This window comes from Zea mays, chromosome 8 (genome assembly GCF_902167145.1).
Source record: "Zea mays cultivar B73 chromosome 8, Zm-B73-REFERENCE-NAM-5.0, whole genome shotgun sequence".
NCBI classification, from domain to species: Eukaryota; Viridiplantae; Streptophyta; class Magnoliopsida; order Poales; family Poaceae; genus Zea; species Zea mays.
The window spans coordinates 170,705,361-170,726,253 of record NC_050103.1 but is presented as its reverse complement, the minus strand read 5'-3'; the positions used below and the strand labels follow the sequence as shown (position 1 = coordinate 170,726,253).

The following is a 20,893-nucleotide window of genomic DNA, read 5'->3' as shown; positions in this document are numbered from 1 at the left end:
ACTACATAGTCAGCTGGAAGAGCCCACAAAAGACACGTAGGTATGGGCGACGTGGCGGCTTCCTACTGGACGTACTGGTGATTTACTACGCTGCGATTGGGTGATGCGGTGGGCAGGCTTTCCCATTTCATGCGGCATGGACTGACGACTGCTGTCCCGCGCTCTTTTTGGACGCGCGTTGCGGGCATGGCATCCGTGGCCCCCGGCCCCACATCCACATCCCTTGCAGGATGCAGCGACGTTTTTGGAGCCGCGACCGTTGACTTGGACAGGTCGCGGCGACCCACCACCAGCCGGCCCGACGCCGGCCATTCGGAGGCCGGACGACCAGTCGACCAGACCAGTGGTAGTCTGGTCTGCTGCTCTGCTCCACACTTCCACTCGCTCGCTCCTCCTACGGCCAGCCTGAAATGCCCTCGAGGCTTCAAGAATTCACCTCAAAAAAAACTGCCACCAGCTAAAAAATCCATGACCTGGTTTCATGCCTTGAAAGAGCTCGACTGCCCGAGTGGCATTGTTGTGAATATGCCCTACTTCTATGTGCATGTTATTCCCCGCGCGCGCTACAAATATTCCCTCAGTCCAACAACTTGCACGCTCCGGCAGCGAAGCTCCCCCCTCCCTGCCTCCTTCCCCGGCGCCCCGCTCTTCCTCCTTCCGCTCCGGCGATGGGCACTGGCCGCCGCGGCGGCGGCGGCGGCGGCGTGTTCCACCGCCTCCTCGCCCTCTCGTCGCTGCTGCTCCTCGCTTCCGGCGAGGTCGTCTTCGAGGAGCGCTTCGAAGGTAACTGCGCGCTACTTTTCTTCGCCGCCCCCTTAGATTTCCGAGTATTGTCACAGTGCCCCAGCCGTTGCTGTCCTTGGCAAACTATGCTTCCGCCCTGCTTCCGTGGTTGTACTACGTGAAGGGCACGTTGACAACAAATTGTTAGGTGACCTCGACTGATATAGTGAGGCTGCCAAGGTTGCCTCCTGAACCTGGTGGGTGCCTCAACCGCTCATGCTGAGCTGAGACGTGAGCTTGCTATTTCTGCAAGCCATGAATTACTAAATTAGTTGGGACCACACTCACACTTATAGATCCATCGCTGTTCTAATTAGAGGCCTTTTACTATGTTACTGAGATCCTGTGTTCCAATGCCCAGATGGTTGGGAGACTCGGTGGGTGGAATCCGACTGGAAAAGGAGTGAAGGGAAAGCAGGAAGGTTCAAGCACACAGCGGGGAGATACTCTGCAGATCCTGATGACAAAGGTTTACTTCTCATCCATGTCACTCCTGCCTCAACTGATGATAGATGTTGATCGCAGAGCATCCGATGCATGCGCTGCGGCTTAGTCCCAGGAACTTTAACTCATGCATGCCATTTGATTCTGTGGAACACCAGGAATACAAACAACAATAGATGCCAGACATTTTGCTATCTCAGCCAAGTTCCCGGAATTCAGTAACAAGAACCGGACGCTTGTGGTCCAGTACTCCATTAAGTTTGAGCAGGATATTGAATGTGGCGGTGGCTATATTAAGCTTATGTCCGGTTATGTCAACCAGAAAAAATTTAGTGGGGACACTCCGTACAGGTAAATTTTTTAGGGTTTGTTCGGTTCTACCCCAATCCATATGGATTGAGGAGGATTGAGGGGTTTTAATCCCTAGCAAGGCAAAATCTCTCCCTATCCGTATCAATCCCCTCCAATCCGTATGGATTAAAAATAACCGAACAAGCTCTTACTAGCATTTGCCCCCATGAATTTTTCCACTTCTTCGAAGCTGCATTGTTTCAAAGTTGTCTCTGTGATTTGCTTGTTCTCATTGTTGAATAATAACCTCAAGTGTCACTACCTTCCACAGTTTGGTTATGTTTAAATATTAGACGTATATGTTTGTACACCCTTGACTTGTACCACAAACCATTTCTAGCTACATATGAAAGGTAACTCAACCCTAAGGCTGTGAGGTGTTTTTGTTGTCTCTCTACAGTTAGAAGTCCACATAGACATAATGGCTTGCACATAAATAATCCTATTGCTGCTTCTGAATGTGGTGGTGTCTGTATGAATTGCATCCTCTACTTTTATGCAGTTATTCATGTGTGTTGCTGAATGATGCATACTAACTTCGACAACTTTTTATTGTGCAGCTTGATGTTTGGACCAGATATATGTGGTACTCAAACAAAGAAGCTCCATCTTATACTCTCTTACCAGGGGCAGAACTATCCCATCAAAAAAGATCTAGAATGTGAGACGGACAAGTTAACACACGTGTATACTTTCATTCTTAGGCCTGATGCATCTTATAGCCTGCTTGTTGATAACCGTGAAAGAGAATCTGGGAGCATGTACACTGATTGGGATATTCTCCCTCCTCGTAAAATTAAGGATGTTCACGCCAAAAGGGTTGGTTATTGTTTTTTATGTTAGAGCTACATTGTGCCTATACTTTACAGCGTGATAAACTGATATTATCTGACATACATATTTGTTGCAGCCTAAGGATTGGGATGACAGAGAATATATTGAAGATCCTGATGAAGTTAAGCCAGAGGTTTGTGATTCCACAATTCTTTTCTGAATGATGCATTGTCGGACTTTTCTATAAGTGTATAACATATCATTGATGTTGACCAGGGCTATGATTCTATCCCAAAACAGATTCCTGATCCGAAGGACAAAAAGGTATGCAAGTTCTAACATCAGTCAAACATAAAATAATCCATGTAGTCGCATGCAAGGAACACTCATGCAAAGAATTTGTCCTAGATAGAAACAACATAATATGACAAATACTTGACAGTTTTCATTCTAAACCAGCCTGACACATGGGATGAAGATGAGGATGGAATATGGAAGCCCAGAATGGTATCAAATCCAGCATACAAGGGACCTTGGAAACGCAAGGTCTGAATTATTGTTTGGTGATCACTCCTTGCGATTTCATTTAATTATATAGCCCAATTTTCACTTGCACCTGCTTGCAGAGAATTAAAAATCCTAACTACAAGGGTAAATGGAAGACCCCATGGATCGATAATCCAGGTAAGCAAATAAAAATCCTAACTGCTGATTTTGAATGAAACCACACTTAAGCTTTAAAGATCAGGCGCTGTCAACTGTATTATTTTTGCAGAGTTTGAGGATGATCCAGATCTTTATGTGCTGAAGCCTTTGAAGTATATTGGAATTGAAGTTTGGCAGGTAGTAAATATATAGTATTTTGCTTTCAAAAAGGATTTCTTTGGCATAATTTTAGCTTACTGCTGCCTTCTTGACCGATGTAAGCACCGTGTAGACTTATATCTCAAACATATGCAGGTAAAAGCTGGTTCAGTTTTCGACAACATTCTGATTTGTGATGACCCTGAGTATGCAAGAAAGGTTGTTGAGGAAACTTGGGGTGCAAATAGGGAGGTAATTGCAGATGAAAATTTACCAAATGGAACTGGGCTTCTCCTGGGAACACTATTTTAATTTTCTCCATTCTTGCAGGCTGAAAAGGAAGCTTTTGAAGAAGCTGAAAAGGAGAGGAAAGCTAGGGAGGATAGGGTAAGAATGGAGCATTATGATTTATGAATTATCCATATTCAGTTGGATCTAGTTATTTCTATGTTGATCATCATTTAAGATTCTTGAGTCAAAAGAATAAGCAAAAGCTGTTAAAGAGGCTAATGATAATTGCTAAACTGTTTGTGTACAGGAAGGTCAAAAGGCAAAGGACGATGGTGGCCGGCATCGAATACACAGGCGTCATAAAAAAGTATATTTTCTTTATCCTGCCACATAGCTCACACACCTTTTGTGTTTTCCACAAAGATCCTATTTATAAAATCTTAGTCATGGTTCCTTAGTTTTTCTTTCAAAATATAACCATACCTTGAATGTTTTATGGCATATATTACAGAAAGAAAAAAATACAAATACGCTATACTAGCCAAACATAGAAGTATAATATTCTTGGCTGTGGTGTGATGTTTTTTTACATTTGTGGTGCTAGAGGTTTGCATTTACGTGTTGATTTATGTCGCGCTCTTGTGCTAGAGGCACATATCATTGCCTACAATGTAATGCATTGACAGATTCTAAATACAGACATGCATGGTACACTAACTCTCCTTCCTTTTATATGCTTACAGCACTACAGAGATCACTGGGACGACTACCATGTAAGTTAGAAACCAGAATGTAGCTTTGCTTTGCTTTCCAGCGAAATAGTTGCAGCTTCTATCTTTATGAACTTCCTAACTTGATTATAATAAGTGGCTTATTTGCTGTTATTGATTCCATGTTCAGGATGAGCTATAAAAGTCCCCAAATATTGCATTCCTCAAAAGCATAAGCTGGAAGTTGCTTCGGACATTGTGGGTGCTTTTCAATAATAATAATTGATTCGCCTGGTCAGAACAACCTGAAGTGTTTCTTGCTATGCGCCAACAAATTATTGAACTACAGGATTTGATATGTAATGGACAACCGAAGATCTGCAGGGCATTCCAGCGAAAACTTGGCTCTGGTACTGAAATAGAGGGGACGAGAGACTGTAGTTTGTGTCTGTACAACGGTGCCGGCCATGTGCTAGCTTTGTAATCTCAAAACATTGTCTTTGCATGAATAATGTAAGTTACCCAAAAATTACTGCATACCAAGTTACAAAGTGTTGTAGCTGACATATGAGGAACACTTTAATTTTAATCTTCATATATATACTTCTGTAATCTTCAAAAAGGATACGATGCAATTGGTCTATCTCTGTCATCACCTTGCATAAATGAACACACAGGTTTCAGCAACTTGGCTCCTACACTTTCTAACACCCTCTTTCTATTGTGCACTAGAGCCCGAGTTGCTGTTTTTAAGTAAAACATATGTAATTGTATTAGACCTAAATGATTGATGACGCCAACAGTGCATGAACATATCAGTTCGTGCAACCTACGGCATGTATAGAGATGGCAATGGGTACCCGAAACCCGATGGGTTTTTACCCCATTAGGGTACGGGTTTGGGTCAATTTTCATACCCATGGGTTTGTTAATGGGCATAAATGTATACCCGACGGGTTCACGGGTACGGGTTTGTTCCTATAGTACCCAAACCCGTGAACCCGTGGGTTTTTTAAACCCGATCAAACCTAGTGTATATTGTCATTTTATTTTATAAACGAACAACAAACTTGTTATCTACCTATTTACTTCCTATTTTTTATCAAATAGTGAATGTAATAAGTAGTTGGTGAGTGTGTTGCTTGCTTACTATTATAGTTATTACTAGCGTTATATGTGGTGGATGTATAACTTAGTGCAAGGTAACTTGATTATACAACTTATTATTTGTATTTAATTCTCTCTACTAATATTTTTTATACCAAATCATGAACTCGTTGTTCATTACATAAATTTTAGACCATGATCTCATTAATCATTACGATACTTATTGATTATAAAAAAAATAAGTATATTGGAGATAAAACCCGCGGGTAACCCGTGGGTACCCGCTAACCCGATGGGTACGGGTTTGGGCAAAATTTCAAACCCGTCACGGGTATGAGTTTTTTAATGGGTGTAAATATTTTTCGCGGGTACGGGTTTGGGATAGCAAAACCCAGCGGGTTTGTACCCGTTGCCATCTCTAGGCATGTAGCAAAAAGCATTGATACTGTTTGGAACACCTTGCTGTTGCAGTTGTGGCTGCAATTCCTCAACGGCAAGCTACACCCTGCACTTGGTTTTCTAGCTTGGTATTAGCACATAAAAGCATGCATGAAGAGGGCAGCACTGAAGGAATCCAGTTAAACTGGAAAAAAAATCTCTTTACATTACATGGTAACTAGGCAACTAGCGCAAAGAATTCATTTCTATTCAAAATGAACATGCATCTGGAAGGCCAAGACGAAGAATTCCTTTACACCAGCAATGACCAAAGACATCAGCGACACCAGAATTCCAAACCCAATACGTATCATTGTGTCGACATGATACAGTTTTCAGAACAAAAACTCAGGATTCCTCAAACATTTCCTCTCTGCGTGTTATACAATGTCTGCAACTCTTCTTCCAGACAAGGCATCCATTTGCAGAGTTCTACTTCTACCATTTCTGGTGGCTACCACACCAACAGAAGGCAGCGAGGGGTCCGTCACTGGCTCGATCTCAATAAAACTCAGCTCCATAGACCCTGTGCGCTTCAAGCTCAAGACAAACACAAGTGCAGTCCAGCCAAGCATGGTGACTGCCCAGTAGTTGTTCATCCCATGGACCAGACCCCAGGCAATCGAGTACCCAACAATTATCCCGGACAGGTGGCCAATGAAACTGGCCTGTGGCACCATGATGGATGTGAATATCAGCGACTCGAACGGCGCGAAGCTGATGGGCAGTGAGAGAACCCCGAAGATGTTCAGCTTGGACGACGGTTGCTTGGCGGCCAGGATTGTCATCCAGCCAAACACGACGCACGAGTACCCGACCGCGGTGACCCTCCTGAAGTACTCCACCTTGAACCTCTGGATCATCACGTGGTAGAACCCGAGGACCAGTAGCCCGGACAGCACGACGAGGACGAGCGTGTAGTGCAGGTAGTACTCGACGCCGAGCCCGATCTGGCCCAGCTGCTCGACGGCGCCGAGGCTCCACAGCGCGCTCATGTTGAACACCAGGTGGACCACGCTGACGTGCGAGAAGGCGGAGGTGATGACCCGCCAGTACTGCCCGCTGTCCACCGCGGCCTCGTAGCTCAGCCCGACGTCCGCGTACCCGATGCCCCGCTTCTGGATGAGCCACCAGATCAGAGAGCAGATGCCGATGACGCTGCTGCTCGCCGGCTTCTCCAGTATCTCGTAGATCAGCGGTTTCCCCATGTTTCCAACACAGAGCTTCCCGAGACTTATTCGGTTGACTGAGATCTCCTTCCTCGGGGAATGGTGGATCGAGAGTCCGAGACCAAATTTTGATCCAGCGATTCGCAGGCTGTGTGTGGATTGGGGGTTCACTGATTGCGAAGGGGTAGGGGGCTAGACTTGATGCGCACGAATTGGTGGCTGTAGGTGGGGTTGGCTGATTTGAATTGTGTAATTTGATGGGTTTTGCGATAGATCAGTGGCTCTCGCCTCCGAATTTTGGAGGGGATTCGAGTAGCTTCTCGGCGGGGGGCGCGTCCGATGCCTGCAGTCTTCGAGCCGGGAATTTTGGGCATCTGATCCTTTGCTTCGGAAGGGACCGAGGGAGGCGGGGGTCCAATTAGTGAAGGACTAAACTGCAACATTGCTTTTGAACTCACTTGTAAAGTTGATTGCATTGTTTTTGAACTCATATTTGACTTCATGTTCACCCATTAGCAACACTAGCATCTTATGAACATGTTGACGCCTTTTTGGAGCGCCAAACACTCAATAAGAACCGTGGCGGTGCCCTCTGCACAGGGGCGGATGGTCCGCGCGCAGGGGCCGGACGGTCCGCGGCCTGGTGAGAGGCGCGGCGGTGCTCTCTGCACAGGGGCGGACGGTCCGCGCGCAGGGGCCGGACGGTCCGCGGCCTGATGCAAGGCTAGGGCTCCTGCCTGACGGCCGGACGGTCCGCGCCCTGGGGCCGGACGGTCCGCGCGTACGCAGGGGCGGCGGAAGATCGTCGGCGGCGCCTGGATCTCGCTCCCGGGAGGGACCCCGTCGGGGAGGAGAGATCCTAGGGGTTGTCTAGGCTCGGGCCGGCCGACCTAGACTCCTCTAATCGGCGTAGAGTCGAAGAGAGGCGAAGAATTTGGGGGATCGAGAGGCTAAACTAGAACTAGACTAGAACTACTCCTAATTGTACTGGAAATAAATGCGAATAAAAGTTGTATTGATTCGATAGATCATTACAAATCGGTCGTAGACCTCTCTTTTTATAGAGGAGGGGGGTTGGACCCTTTACACGACTGGATTCCGAGCTAATTCCGCAAACCTAACCAACAAACATAGCACAAAACTCGGAACCCTAAACTGTTCTGCGCATGCGCGGACCGTCCGGCCCACAGGCGCGGACTGTCCGGACCGCGGACGGTCCGGCCAGGCTCAAAACGGTGCTCAACATATGCCCCCTTGCCTTTTGGTGGAGCTGAGCAAACCAAAAGCAACTAACTCGATGTGATTACATCGGTTCTCTTAGGCATCTTGCCACATACTAGGATGGTACTTGTCGGGGACCATAATTAGGGGTACCCTCAAGACGCCTAATTCTCAGCTGGTAACTCCCATCAGCATAAAGCTGCAAAGGCCTGATGGGTACGATTAAGTCAGGGATCAGTCCACACGAGTGACTCGATCACGCTTCACCCGAGCCTAGCCTCGGCCAAGGGCAGCCGACCTCGAGAGACTTCCGTCTCGCCCGAGGCCCCCCTTTTTACGGCGGACGCATCACCGGCTCGCCCGAGGCCTTGGCTTCGCTCAGAAGCAACCCTGACTAAATCGCCGCACCGACTGACCAAATTGCAGGAGCATTGAACGCAAAGGTGGCCTGACACCTTTATCCTGACACGCGCCCCCCGGCAGAGCCGAAGTGACCACCGTCACTCCACCGCTCCACTGACCAGTCTGACAGAAGGACAGCGCCGCCTGCGCCACTCCGACTGCGGTGCCACTCGACAGAGTGAATCTGACAGGCAGTCAGGCCTTGCCAAAGGCGCCACGGCGAACTCCGCTCCGCCCGACCCCAGGGCTCGGACTCGGGCTAAGACCCGGAAGACGGCGAACTCCGCTCCGCCCGACCCCAGGGCTCGGACTCGGGCTAAGACCCGGAAGACGGCGAACTCCGCTCCGCCCGACCCCAGGGCTCGGACTCGGGCTAAGACCCGGAAGACGGCGAACTCCGCTCCGCCCGACCCCAGGGCTCGGACTCGGGCTAAGACCCGGAAGACGGCGAACTCCGCTCCGCCCGACCCCAGGGCTCGGACTCGGGCTAAGACCCGGAAGACGACGAAACTCCGCCTCGCCCGACCCCAGGGCTCGGACTCCGCCCTGGCCTCGGCCGAACGACCTCCGCCTCGCCCAACCCCATGGCTCGGACTCGGCCTCGGCAACAGAAGACAGACTCAACCTCGGCTTCGGAGGAGCCCCCACGTCACCCTGCCTAGGGCACAGACCCGCCACGTCAACAGGGAGCGCCATCATCGTCCTACCCCGAATCGACTCGGGTCACAGAGAACGAGACCGGCGTCCCATCCGCCCAGCTCCGCCGGATGGGCAATGATGGCGCTCCACAAGCTCTGTGACGACGGCGGCCCCCAGCTCTCTTACGGAAGCAGGGCGACGTCAGCAAGGACTCGACCGCTCCAACAGCTGTCCCTCCGCCAGGCTCCGTCGCACCTCCGACAGCCACGACATCACGCCAGCAAGGTGCCAAGACCTCTCCGGCTGCCACATTGGCATGTACCTAGGGCGCTAGCTCTCCCTCCGCTAGACACGTAGCACTCTGCTACACCCCCCATTGTACACCTGGATCCTCTCCTTACGACTATAAAAGGGAGGACCAGGGCCTTCTTAGAGAAGGTTGGCCGCGCGGGACCGAGGACGGGACAGGCTAGGGATGGCAACGGGTACAAAACCCGCGGGCATTGGTTTTATAAACCCATACCCGCCAGCAAATAGCAAACCCGCACCCGTGCCCGTAACCCGCGTCGGGTACTGTATAACATCCGTACCCGTCACCCGCGGGTTTTATAAACCCGCGGGTGCGCCCGCGGGCGCAATAGACCCACATCACACCCCGCGGGTGCACCAGACCCGCGAACAAACCCGCGTGGCCATACAACAAATGTCAAACAAGTTATAGGATAACAAAGCTTTGATGTACAACAAGTAATAATTTCAAACACAAACAATTTCCAAATAGTCCCATACAACAAACATACAACAGCACCAGTTCCATACATATATAGTTTACAACTTCCAAGACATCAGTTCATAGCAATAATAAATGTCAAACAAGTTATAGGATAACAACCACAAATTTAAGTTTAAACTAATCATCCGAGGCGATACAAGGATCCTCCTTCATTTCCTCTTCAATGTCTTCAAGACATGACCAAAAGCTATTAACATCCACATTATCTTCACCTATATTGTAAAACAAAATACATATTAGTATATAGAAAATTGATTCACTTAGACTATTAACAAGGCACATATGTTTACCTTTAAGAGCATGACGAAACCAACTTTGAGTGCACATCAAAGCTTCTAACATTTGTGGTGTGAGACGGCTCCGATGCTCACTTAGAACCCTACCACTAGTGCATCACAAATAGCCTCACCAGTATGGGGACATGGCACATACACAAACCTACAAAAAATGCACCATTTTAGTTCATATAGAATACAAGCAGCAAGCAGATTTAGTTATTCACCTCAAAATGCAGCTTCTAAGTGTCCATGTGTCATCAATAAAATGTCCAGTGACTGCCATATATCCTCTCTTTTGGTTAGAATGGCTAAATCACTTCAGAGCTAGTAGTATAGATTATAGAACAATACAGAAAACAATGATGGCAGAACATTGTGATTAATCCCAGTCACCATGGCGTACATACTACAACATCGGGTATAGAACTTTAAAGCATCTCGTAGAAATATTACCTCCTGATTACTGATTACTGACTCTAGTTGCTGAGCACAAACAGATAAATAATACCTTGGTGCTTGGAGCTTGGAGTGGCCGCAACTTGAGCCTGGATGTCTGGATGGCTGGCGACCTGGCCTCCTGGGTGTGGCCGCGTGGGACAGGGGCAGTGCGGCACTGTCGTGCTGACTGCTGGAGCGGCCAGCGCCCGAGCGGTGGAGCAGCTTGAGCTGGAGCTGGACCGCCTGGGGCCTGGAGTTGGAGTGCTGGACGCCTGGAGTCCTGGACCGCCAGGGGCCTGGAGCGGCCAAGCGCCCGAGCGGTGGCCGGTGAGCAGCTAGAGCGAACGAGCGATGGAGCAGCTGGAGCGGTGGCCGGTGGAGCAGCTGGACCGAATGGGGATAGGAAATTAGGGATAGGGGCGGCCGCCACGACGAGGAACGGGTGTAGGGTTTGCTGAGACAAGCTAGGGTTTTCAGCACATATATATATATCGGGTTGGCGGGTATACGTGCACGGGTTCAAACATTTTATACCCGCGAAGATAAACCCATTGGGTACAAATTTAAACCCATACCCTTACCCGCGGGTATAAACCCAAACCCAAACCCGCACCCTATAGGGTTTGTGCCCGCGGGCACGCGGGTAATCTGTGCCCATTGCCATCCCTAGGACAGGCGCTCTCTTGGGGCCGCTCGCTTCCCTCACCCGCGTGGACGCTTGTAACCCCCCTACTGCAAGCGCACCCGACCTGGGCGCGGGACGAACACGAAGGCCGCGGGACTTCCACCTCTCTCACGCTCGGCTCCGGCCACCTCGCCTCTCCCCCCTTCGCGCTCGCCCACGCGCTCGACCCATCTGGGCTGGGGCACGCAGCACACTCACTCGTCGGCTTAGGGACCCCCCCTGTCTCGAAACGCCGACAGTTGGCGCGCCAGGTAGGGGCCTGCTGCGTGCTGACGAACAGCTCCCCGTCAAGCTCCAGATGAGCAGTCTCCAGCAACCTCTCCGGCCCGGGGCGGTGCTTCGTTTCGGGACTCTTGAGTTCATGTCCTTCGACGGCAGCTACGACATGATACTTCTTCCACCGCCGCGCGACAACGACAATGGCGGCCGACAACCCGCCCGCCGGCGGCGGAATCGACGACATCTTCCTCGCGTGGTGGAAGAACAACATTCGAGCTCGCTCCGTTCTCTCCCCCGCCAACGGAGGAGGAGGCGGGGCCATCAAGGCCAAGCGGGAGGCCGCGCTTCGTTGGCCGTCGAGCGAATCGACGCCCCCGACGCCCCGACGGAAGGCACGCCGGACGTCGACCTCGCGTTCAAGACGAAGGCAAGCGCCGTCCCCCCGCGACACACTGACCCCGAGCAAGAAGACGACGCCGGCGCGCTCGCGGAAAGCCTGCAGGACGTCGCCCTCGTACCTGAGATGACGGTGCAACCAGTCCCCGATGTGACTACGTCGCTCCTCGTCGACCAAAAGGTACCGACTAACTCCCATCTTACGTCATTTCGACTCGGCCTCAACCCGCCAAACGACCTCGCTTTGGCGGGCGCTCTCATTGAGGCGAGTGCAACCCCACTGGGGTTTCGTATGCGGTCGCCTTGGGACCGACTGACGGACGTCTCGACCTACGGGCCCTCTGGGTCCAAGGAAGATGACGGTCCCAGCATCTGTTGGGATTTCTCCGGACTTGGCAACCCCAGTGCCATGCGGGACTTCATGACCGCATGTGACTACTGCCTATCCGACTGTTCCGACGGAAGCCGCAGCCTTGGCGACGAGAGCTGCGGCCCAAGCCGCGAATGTTTCCACATCGAGCTAGGGGATCCCTCCGAAGGCAACCATCTCGGCATGCCGGAGGACGGTGATCTTCCTAGGCCGGTGCCTTGCGCCGACATCCCACGGGAGCTAGCTGTGGTCCCCGCTCCGGCGGGGGGTTACGACCCACAACTCGAGCAAGTCCGCGAGGCGCAGGCCGGGCTCAACGAGGAAACAGGAGCGCTTGAGCCGATCCGTCGGGACGTCGGGCAGGCATGGGCGGGCCAACCCCTGGCCGGAGAAATACGTCACCTGCCCCAAGGTCTCCAGCACCGCGTCGCCAACGATGCCAGGGTCAGGCCGCCGCCCGCATCCAGCGGGGTTGGTCAGAACCTGGCAGCCGCAGCGATGCTCCTCCGCGCGATGCCGGAGCCATCAACCACCGAGGGTCGGCGAATCCAGGGAGAGCTCAAGAATCTCCTGGAAGGCGCTGCGGCCCGACGGGCCGAGAGCACTGCCTCCCGAAGGCAGGGATATCCCTCGGAACTTCATGCCGCGACTTCCCGATTCATGCGGGAAGCCTCGGTCTACACCGGGCGCACGCGCAACACCGCGCCTGCGGCCCCGGGCCACCTCGGCAACGAGCGCCATCGACGCGACCGACGGGCCCACCTCGACGAAAGGGTGCGCCGAGGCTACCACCCCAGGCGTGGGGGGCGCTACGACAGCGGGGAGGATCGGAGTCCCTTGCCCGAACCACCCGGTCCGCAGGCCTTCAGTCGGGCCATCCGACGGGCGCCATTCCCGACCAGGTTCCGACCCCCGACTACTATCATGAAGTACTCGGGGGAAACGAGACCGGAACTGTGGCTCGCGGACTACCGCCTTGCCTGCCAACTGGGTGGGACGGACGACGACAACCTCATCATCCGTAACCTCCCCCTGTTCCTCTCCGACACTGCTCGCGCCTGGTTGGAGCACCTGCCTCCGGGGCAGATCTCCAACTGGGACGACTTGGTCCAAGCCTTCGCTGGCAATTTCCAGGGCACATACGTGCGCCCCGGGAATTCCTGGGACCTTCGAAGCTGCCGGCAACAGCCGGGGGAGTCGCTCCGGGACTACATCCGGCGATTCTCGAAGCAGCGCACTGAGCTGCCCAACATCACCGACTCGGATGTCATCGGCGCGTTCCTCGCCGGCACCACTTGCCGCGACCTGGTGAGCAAGCTGGGTCGCAAGACCCCCACCAGGGCGAGCGAGCTGATGGACATCGCCACCAAGTTCGCCTCTGGCTAGGAGGCGGTCGAGGCTATCTTCCGAAAGGACAAGCAGCCCCAGGGCCGCCCATCGGAAGAGGCTCCCGAGGCGTCTGCTCCGCGCGGCGCCAAGAAGAAAGGCAAGAAGAAGTCGCAATCGAAACGCGACGCCGCTGACGCGGACCTTGTCGCCGCCGCCGAGTACAAGAACCCTCGGAAGCCCCCCGGAGGTGCAAACCTCTTCGACAAGATGCTCAAGGAGCCGTGCCCCTACCATCAGGGGCCCGTCAAGCACACCCTCGAGGAGTGCGTTATGCTTCGGCGTCACTTCCACAGGGCCGGGCCACCCGCCGAGGGTGGCAGGGCCCGCGACGACGACAAGAACGAAGATCACCAAGCAGGAGAGTTCCCCGAGGTCCGCGACTGCTTCATGATCTATGGAGGGCATGCGGCGAATGCCTCGGCTCGGCATCGCAAGCAAGAGCGCCGGGAGGTCTGCTCGGTGAAGGTGGCGGCGCCAGTCTACCTAGACTGGTCCGACAAGCCCATCACCTTCGACCAGGCCGACCACCCCGACCATGTGCCGAGCCCGGGGAAATACCCGCTCGTCGTCGACCCCGTTGTCGGCAATGTCAGGCTCACCAAGGTCCTGATGGATGGGGGCAGCTGCCTCAACATCATCTACGCCGAGACCCTCAAGCTCCTGCGCGTCGATCTGTCCTCCGTCCGGGCAGGCGCTGCGCCCTTCCACGGGATCATCCCTGGGAAGCGCGTCCAGCCCCTCGGGCGGCTCGACCTCCCCGTCTGCTTCGGGACGCCCTCCAACTTCCGAAGGGAGACCCTGACGTTCGAGGTGGTCGGGTTCCGAGGAACCTACCACACCGTACTAGGGAGGCCGTGCTACGCGAAGTTCATGGCCGTCCCCAACTACACCTACCTGAAGCTCAAGATGCCGGGCCCCAACGGGGTCATCACCGTCGGCCCCACGTACAAACACGCGTTCGAATGCGACGTGGAGTGCGTGGAGTACGCCGAGGCCCTCGCCGAGTCCGAGGCCCTCATCGCCGACCTGGAGAACCTCTCCAAGGAGGTGCTAGACGTGAAGCGCCATGCCGGCAACTTCGAGCCAGCAGAGATGGTTAAGGCCGTCCCTCTGGACCCCAGTGGCGACACCACCAAGCAGATCCGGATCGGTTCCAGGCTCGACCCCAAATAGGAAGCAGTGCTCGTCGACTTTCTCCGCGCAAACGCCGACGTCTTTGCGTGGAGTCCCTCGGACATGCCCGGCATACCGAGGGATGTCGCCGAGCACTCGCTGGATATTCGGGCCAGAGCCCGACCCGTCAGGCAGCCTCTGCGCCGATTCGACGAGGAGAAGCGCAGAGTGATTGGCGAAGAGATCCACAAGCTAATGGCAGCAGGGTTCATCAAAGAGGTATTCCATCCCGAATGGCTTGCCAACCCTGTGCTTGTGAGGAAGAAAGGGGGGAAATGGCGGATGTGTGTGGACTACACTGGTCTCAACAAAGCATGTCCGAAGGTTCCCTTCCCTCTGCCTCGCATCGATCAAATCGTGGATTCCACCGCTGGGTGCGAAACCCTGTCCTTCCTCGATGCCTACTCAGGGTATCACCAGATCCGGATGAAAGAGTCCGACCAGCTCGCGACTTCTTTCATCACGCCGTTCGGCATGTACTGCTACGTCACCATGCCGTTCGGTTTGAGGAATGCGGGCGTGACGTACCAGCGGTGCATGAACCATGTGTTCGGCGAACACATCGGTCGCACAGTCGAGGCCTACGTCGATGACATCGTAGTCAAGACAAGGAAGGCTTCCGACCTCCTCTCCGACCTTGAAGTGACATTCCGATGTCTCAAGGCGAAAGGAGTCAAGCTCAATCCCGAGAAGTGTGTCTTCGGGGTGCCCCGAGGCATGCTCCTGGGGTTCATCGTCTCCGAGCGAGGCATTGAAGCCAACCCGGAGAAGATCGCGGCCATCACCAGCATGGGACCCATCAAGGACTTAAAAGGTGTACAGAGGGTCATGGGATGCCTCGCGGCCCTGAGCCGCTTCATCTCACGCCTCGGCGAAAGAGGTCTGCCTCTGTACCGCCTCTTAAGGAAGGCCGAGTGTTTCGCTTGGACCCCTGAGGCCGAGGAAGCCCTCGGGAACCTGAAGGCGCTCCTTACAAAGGCGCCTGTCTTGGTGCCCCCGGCGGATGGAGAAGCCCTCTTGGTCTACGTCGCCGCGACCACTCAGGTGGTTAGCGCCGCGATTGTGGTCGAGAGGCAAGAGGAAGGGCATGCATTGCCCGTTCAGAGGCCGGTCTACTTCGTCAGCGAAGTGCTGTCCGAGACCAAGCTCCGCTACCCACAAGTTCAAAAGCTGTTGTATGCTGTGATCCTGACAAGGCGGAAGCTACGACACTACTTCGAGTCTCATCCGGTAACTGTGGTGTCATCCTTCCCCCTGGGGGAGATCATCCAGTGCCGAGAGGCCTCGGGCAGGATCGCAAAGTGGGCGGTGGAAATCATGGGAGAAACGATCTCGTTCGCCCCTCGGAAGGCCATCAAGTCCCAGGTGTTGGCGGACTTCGTGGCCGAATGGGTTGACACCCAGTTGCCGACGGTTCCGATCCAACCGGAGCTCTGGACCATGTTTTTCGACGGGTCGCTGATGAAGACAGGAGCCGGCGCGGGCCTGCTCTTCATCTCGCCCCTCGGAAAGCACTTGCGCTACGTGCTGCGCCTCCATTTCCCGGCGTCCAACAATGTGGCCGAGTACGAAGCTCTGGTCAACGGGTTGCGGATCGCCATCGAGCTAGGGGTCAGACGCCTCGACGCCCGCTGTGATTCGCAGCTCGTCATCGACCAAGTTATGAAGAACTCCCACTGCCGCGACCCGAAGATGGAGGCCTACTGCGACGAGGTTCGGCGCCTGGAAGACAAGTTCTTCGGGCTCGAGCTCAACCACATCGCTCGGCGCTACAACGAAACCGCAGACGAGCTGGCTAAAATAGCCTCGGAGCGAACGACGGTCCCCCCAGACGTCTTCTCCCGGGATCTGCATCAACCCTCTGTCAAGATCGACGACGCGCCCGAGCCCGAGGTACCCTCAGCTCAGCCCGAGGCACCCTCGGCACAGCCCGAGGTACCCTCGGCCCCCGAGGGCGAGGCACTGAACGTCGAGGAAGAGCAGAGCGGGGCCACGCCTGATCGAGATTGGCAGGCCCCGTACCTGCAATATCTCCGTCGAGGCGAGCTACCCCCCGACCAAGTCGAGGCTCGGCGGGTAGCGCGACGCGCCAAGTCGTTCGTCTTGCTGGGCGATGAAGAAGAGCTCTACCATCGCAGCCCCTCGGGCATCCTCCAGCGATGCATCTCCATCGCCGAAGGTCGGGAACTGCTGCAAGAAATACACTCGGGGGCTTGCGGCCATCACGCAGCGCCCCGAGCCCTTGTCGGGAATGCTTTCCGGCAAGGCTTCTACTGGCCAACGGCGGTGGGTGACGCCACTAGAATTGTCCGCACCTGCGAAGGGTGCCAATTCTATGCAAAGCAGACCCACCTGCCCGCTCAGGCTCTGCAGACAATACCCATCACCTGGCCCTTCGCTGTATGGGGTCTGGACCTCGTCGGTCCCTTGCAGAAGGCGCCCGGGGGCTACACGCACCTGCTGGTCGCCATCGACAAATTCTCCAAGTGGATCGAGGTCCGACCTCTGAACAGCATCAGGTCCGAGCAGGCGGTGGCGTTCTTCACCAACATCATCCATCGCTTCGGGGTCCCGAACTCCATCATCACCGACAACGACACCCAGTTCACCGGCAAAAAATTCTTGGATTTTTGCGAGGATCACCATATCCGGGTGGACTGGGCCGCCGTGGCTCATCCCATGTCGAATGGGCAAGTGGAGCGTGCCAACGGCATGATTCTACAAGGGCTCAAGCCTCGGATCTACAACGACCTCAACAAGTTCGGCAAGCGGTGGATGAAGGAACTCCCCTCGGTGGTCTGGAGCCTAAGGACGACGCCGAGTCGTGCCACGGGTTTCACGCCGTTTTTCCTGGTCTACGGGGCTGAAGCTATCTTGCCCACTGACCTGGAATACGGCTCCCCGAGGACGAGGGCCTACGCCGATCAAAGCAACCAAGCTAGCCGAGAAGAATCGCTGGACCAGCTGGAGGAGGCTCGGGACAGGGCCTTACTACACTCGGCGCGGTACCAGCAGTCCCTGCGACGCTACCACGCCCGAGGGGTCCGGTCCCGAGACCTCCAGGTGGGCGATCTGGTGCTTCGGCTGCGGCAAGACGCCCGAGGGAGGCACAAGCTCACGCCCCCCTGGGAAGGGCCATTCGTCATCGCCAAAGTTCTGAAGCCCGGAACATACAAGCTGGCCAACAATCAAGGCGAGATCTACGGCAACGCTTGGAACATCAAACAGCTACGTCGCTTCTACCCTTAAGATGTTTCCAAGTTGTTCATATACCTCGCACCTATGCAAAGTTTAGTCGTCAAGGAAGGGTCGGCCTAGCCTCGGCAAAGCCCGACCCTCCCTCGGGGGCTAAAAGGGGGGAGACCCCCTTTGCGTCGAATTTTTCCTCGAAAAAGGATCTCTTTTCAGCAGGATTACTTTCGTGCTTCTTGACTACTTCGGAAAGCGGATCCTGGAAACGACGGAGTACACGTAAGCATCCAAGGCTGACCGAGCCGAGGGACTCCTACGCCTCCGGGATACGGATACCTCACTCATCACCTTCTGCGAGAAGTAACTCGCGCTCGGATAAAGCGACTCCGTGGACCGAACAAGTCTTCACGTTCGGAAGCTCTCCTGCCGAAGCAGTCCTTCAAGCTTTCTCGACTAAGTCGGGGACAGGGCCTCATGGACGGATGAAAGTACGCGTAAGCGGCAAGGCCGACCGAGCCGAGGGATTCCCACGCCTCTGGGATACGGATACCTCACTCGTCCCTTCCGCGAGAAGCAACTCTCGCTCACACAAACATCCCTGTTACCGACAGAGTCCAGATGCTCGAAACAAGAGAAAAAAAAGACGCAGCTTCGCAAGCACGACGAGGGTGTGTTTTTTGGCCTCGGCGGCCGCAGAAGGCACACGCTACAAGACGATCTGATCCTGCAGGCTCGGGTCTTCACGCTGAAGGGAGCCGTAGCACCCTCGGCATCGACGACGTCTTCAGCAGAGTCCGACCCAGCCTCGGACGGCGACGCGGTCCAGGGATTCCTCCGGGAATCCGGCCCGAGCAGGCGGCTCGGCCGGTTACCCCTGGGGCCTCGGCCGACCGGCTTCCAAGGGCGCCAGCCCGACCCGAGGCCTCGGCTGATCGACTTTGGCGTCGGCTCCGCTGACGGACAACACGGCTAGGCTCCGGCCAACCAGGTTCCCATTCTCGAGCCAACTCTGCCTCTGTTCATACTGATATCGCTACCCCTGGCCTCGGCTCATCGAAGGGCGGCCGAAGGGTCTCTTTAACTAAGCTAGAGGAGCCCCAGACAACAAGGCCGATCGGGCCGAGGGATTCCTACGCCTCCGGGATACAGATACCTCACTCTTCACCTTGACACGGGGCGACTCATGCTCGGTAAAGCGGTTCAGATATTCAACAGACGAGACTTAGCGCTCGAAAATGAGGAAAGAACACGGCTCCGTGCCGAAATTACATACATGTTCAGGCCTCGACAGCCACAATGAACAAAAAACACTGGCATTCGAAGTGCCGTTACGAACGGAACTCCGGTTCCCCCCTCCGCAGGTACGAACGACCCCACTCCATGGGGAAGGCCTGCGGAGCAACAGAAGACTGACGAGCGGCTCGCCGCCGCCCGTTCTGACTACGGCGACAGTGGACCGGCGTTGCTGCGATCTTGCCCTCGCCCCCGCCGACGCTCGAGGGGCGAGGACAAGTACGCCGGCGCGATGGCCCGGGGCGCGGGTGGTGGCGGTGATCCCGTCGGCGACGAGGACTTCTCGAGCCGCTTCCGCCTCGGCGCCGATGGCAGGGGACACCAGCCCTTCGGCAGATCCCCACTCAAATCCTCCCGGACGAGTGGGGCGCCGGCCTCTGCGCGAGGGCGCCGTCCCAGTGCAAAAGCAGGACCACCCCAGAACACGAACGCTGCCCTAACAGCGCGCGGCATCGTGGGTGGTCCTCCCGTGCACGCGGCGCGGCGGTCGCCCTCCGGCAGGAGGGGCCGCCGGAAGCCCGGCCGACGACTCCGACACGCTGGAGGTGACGACGCCCGCCGTCGATCAGCCCCACGTTGTCTAAGTCCGCGCCGTCCGCAGGGCCAGCGAGCGCCTCCACCCCCGAACGCCGCAGAAAAGGGTGACCCGCGGACCCGCGCGGGAGGTAGGGCGCCGGCTCAGCGTGGCCCCCACCTCAGCGAGGATGATGAACATCCTTGAAGCTGAGGGTGGGACCAAGATCGCAGCCCGGCTTGCTCTTCCCCACCCAGAAACTGGTGGTCACCATCCTGGGTGATCGCCGGCGTAGGGGTGCGGCCGGGCAGGCTGATGAAAATCCTTGAAGCCGAACGATGGCTGAGAGGTACCAGCTCCCATGGAGTTGCGTTCCTCCAACGAGGAGGCGGAAAGGCGGCGGATACCCCCCACCCGGGGGCTTGGAAGATAGAAAGACACGACGCATAAGGGAGGAAGAAGACATGGTTGCCTTCTGAAAGGAGTCTCCCTCCTTTTAAAGGCAACTCTCCCTACGTGCGCCCCCAGACGCCGCGGGCTGAGTCTTCTCCAACACGCTCCAAGGCCCTCCCCTGCGACTCGGGGGCTGGGTCCCGCATGTCATGCAAACCGGCTCAGGGCAGAAGAAGCCAAACCGCCGCGCGTGGTGCGCACGACCGTCCAGCGGTTACAAGCGACCCCCCATTTTTGCCCAGACCAACGGGCGGAAGGGGCGGGCAGCCATGCAGGCGGCATGCAACCGCGCCAGGTGGACGCGCTTCTCCGACTTCTGACACGCCAGCTTGGAAGCCCAGGCCCACGCGTCAAGCAACCGGCGCGCCAGTCGCTGCATGCAAGCAACCGCACCGCCACTTGCGCCACCGTCGCGCCTCTTCGGTTGCGGAGCCTATGCCGCGACTCGAGGCGATCCAGCAACGCCAGCCTGGCGCGTTGGTCAAAGCAACCGAAAGTGGGCCGGCAGTAATGGCGGTGGCAGGCGGGCGGGCGCAGCAGTCACGTCGTCAGCCAGGCTCGCGTCTCATCCTGGGACAGCAAGAGAGCCTCCTCCCACGGCGTGAAGACGGCGCACCCGTGACCCGT

At 55.3% G+C, this 20,893-nt stretch overlaps 2 protein-coding genes across 2 annotated transcripts; one reads left to right on the top strand and one right to left on the bottom strand.

The window, feature by feature from the left end:
- The first annotated feature begins 586 nt into the window (after positions 1-586).
- Positions 587-4,707, top strand: LOC100273288 (calreticulin-3). Its single transcript, NM_001147729.1, has 14 exons — positions 587-783; positions 1,145-1,252; positions 1,386-1,578; positions 2,139-2,397; positions 2,489-2,545; positions 2,629-2,676; positions 2,812-2,898; positions 2,979-3,036; positions 3,128-3,195; positions 3,313-3,408; positions 3,487-3,543; positions 3,695-3,754; positions 4,131-4,160; positions 4,288-4,707. Exons 1-14 carry the CDS (start codon positions 669-671, stop codon positions 4,297-4,299), a joined length of 1,248 nt encoding a protein of 415 aa, NP_001141201.1. The 5' UTR covers positions 587-668; the 3' UTR covers positions 4,300-4,707.
- Positions 4,708-5,770: 1,063 nt separating this feature from the next.
- On the bottom strand, positions 5,771-7,154 carry LOC100216684 (putative Rhomboid family protein). Its single transcript, NM_001143091.1, has one exon. The coding sequence runs from the start codon at positions 6,848-6,850 to the stop codon at positions 6,023-6,025; it is 828 nt and encodes a 275-aa protein (NP_001136563.1). The 5' UTR covers positions 6,851-7,154; the 3' UTR covers positions 5,771-6,022.
- Positions 7,155-20,893: the final 13,739 nt, after the last annotated feature.

Coding starts and splice junctions, on each gene's coding strand:
- LOC100273288 (NM_001147729.1), top strand. CDS start 669: ATGGGCACTGGCCGCCGCGGCGGCGGCGGCGGCGGCGTGTTCCACCGC. Junction 1,253..1,385: donor TGCAGATCCTGATGACAAAG/GTTTACTTCTCA, acceptor GTGGAACACCAG/GAATACAAACAACAATAGAT. Junction 2,398..2,488: donor AGGATGTTCACGCCAAAAGG/GTTGGTTATTGT, acceptor TATTTGTTGCAG/CCTAAGGATTGGGATGACAG.
- LOC100216684 (NM_001143091.1), bottom strand. CDS start 6,850: ATGGGGAAACCGCTGATCTACGAGATACTGGAGAAGCCGGCGAGCAGC.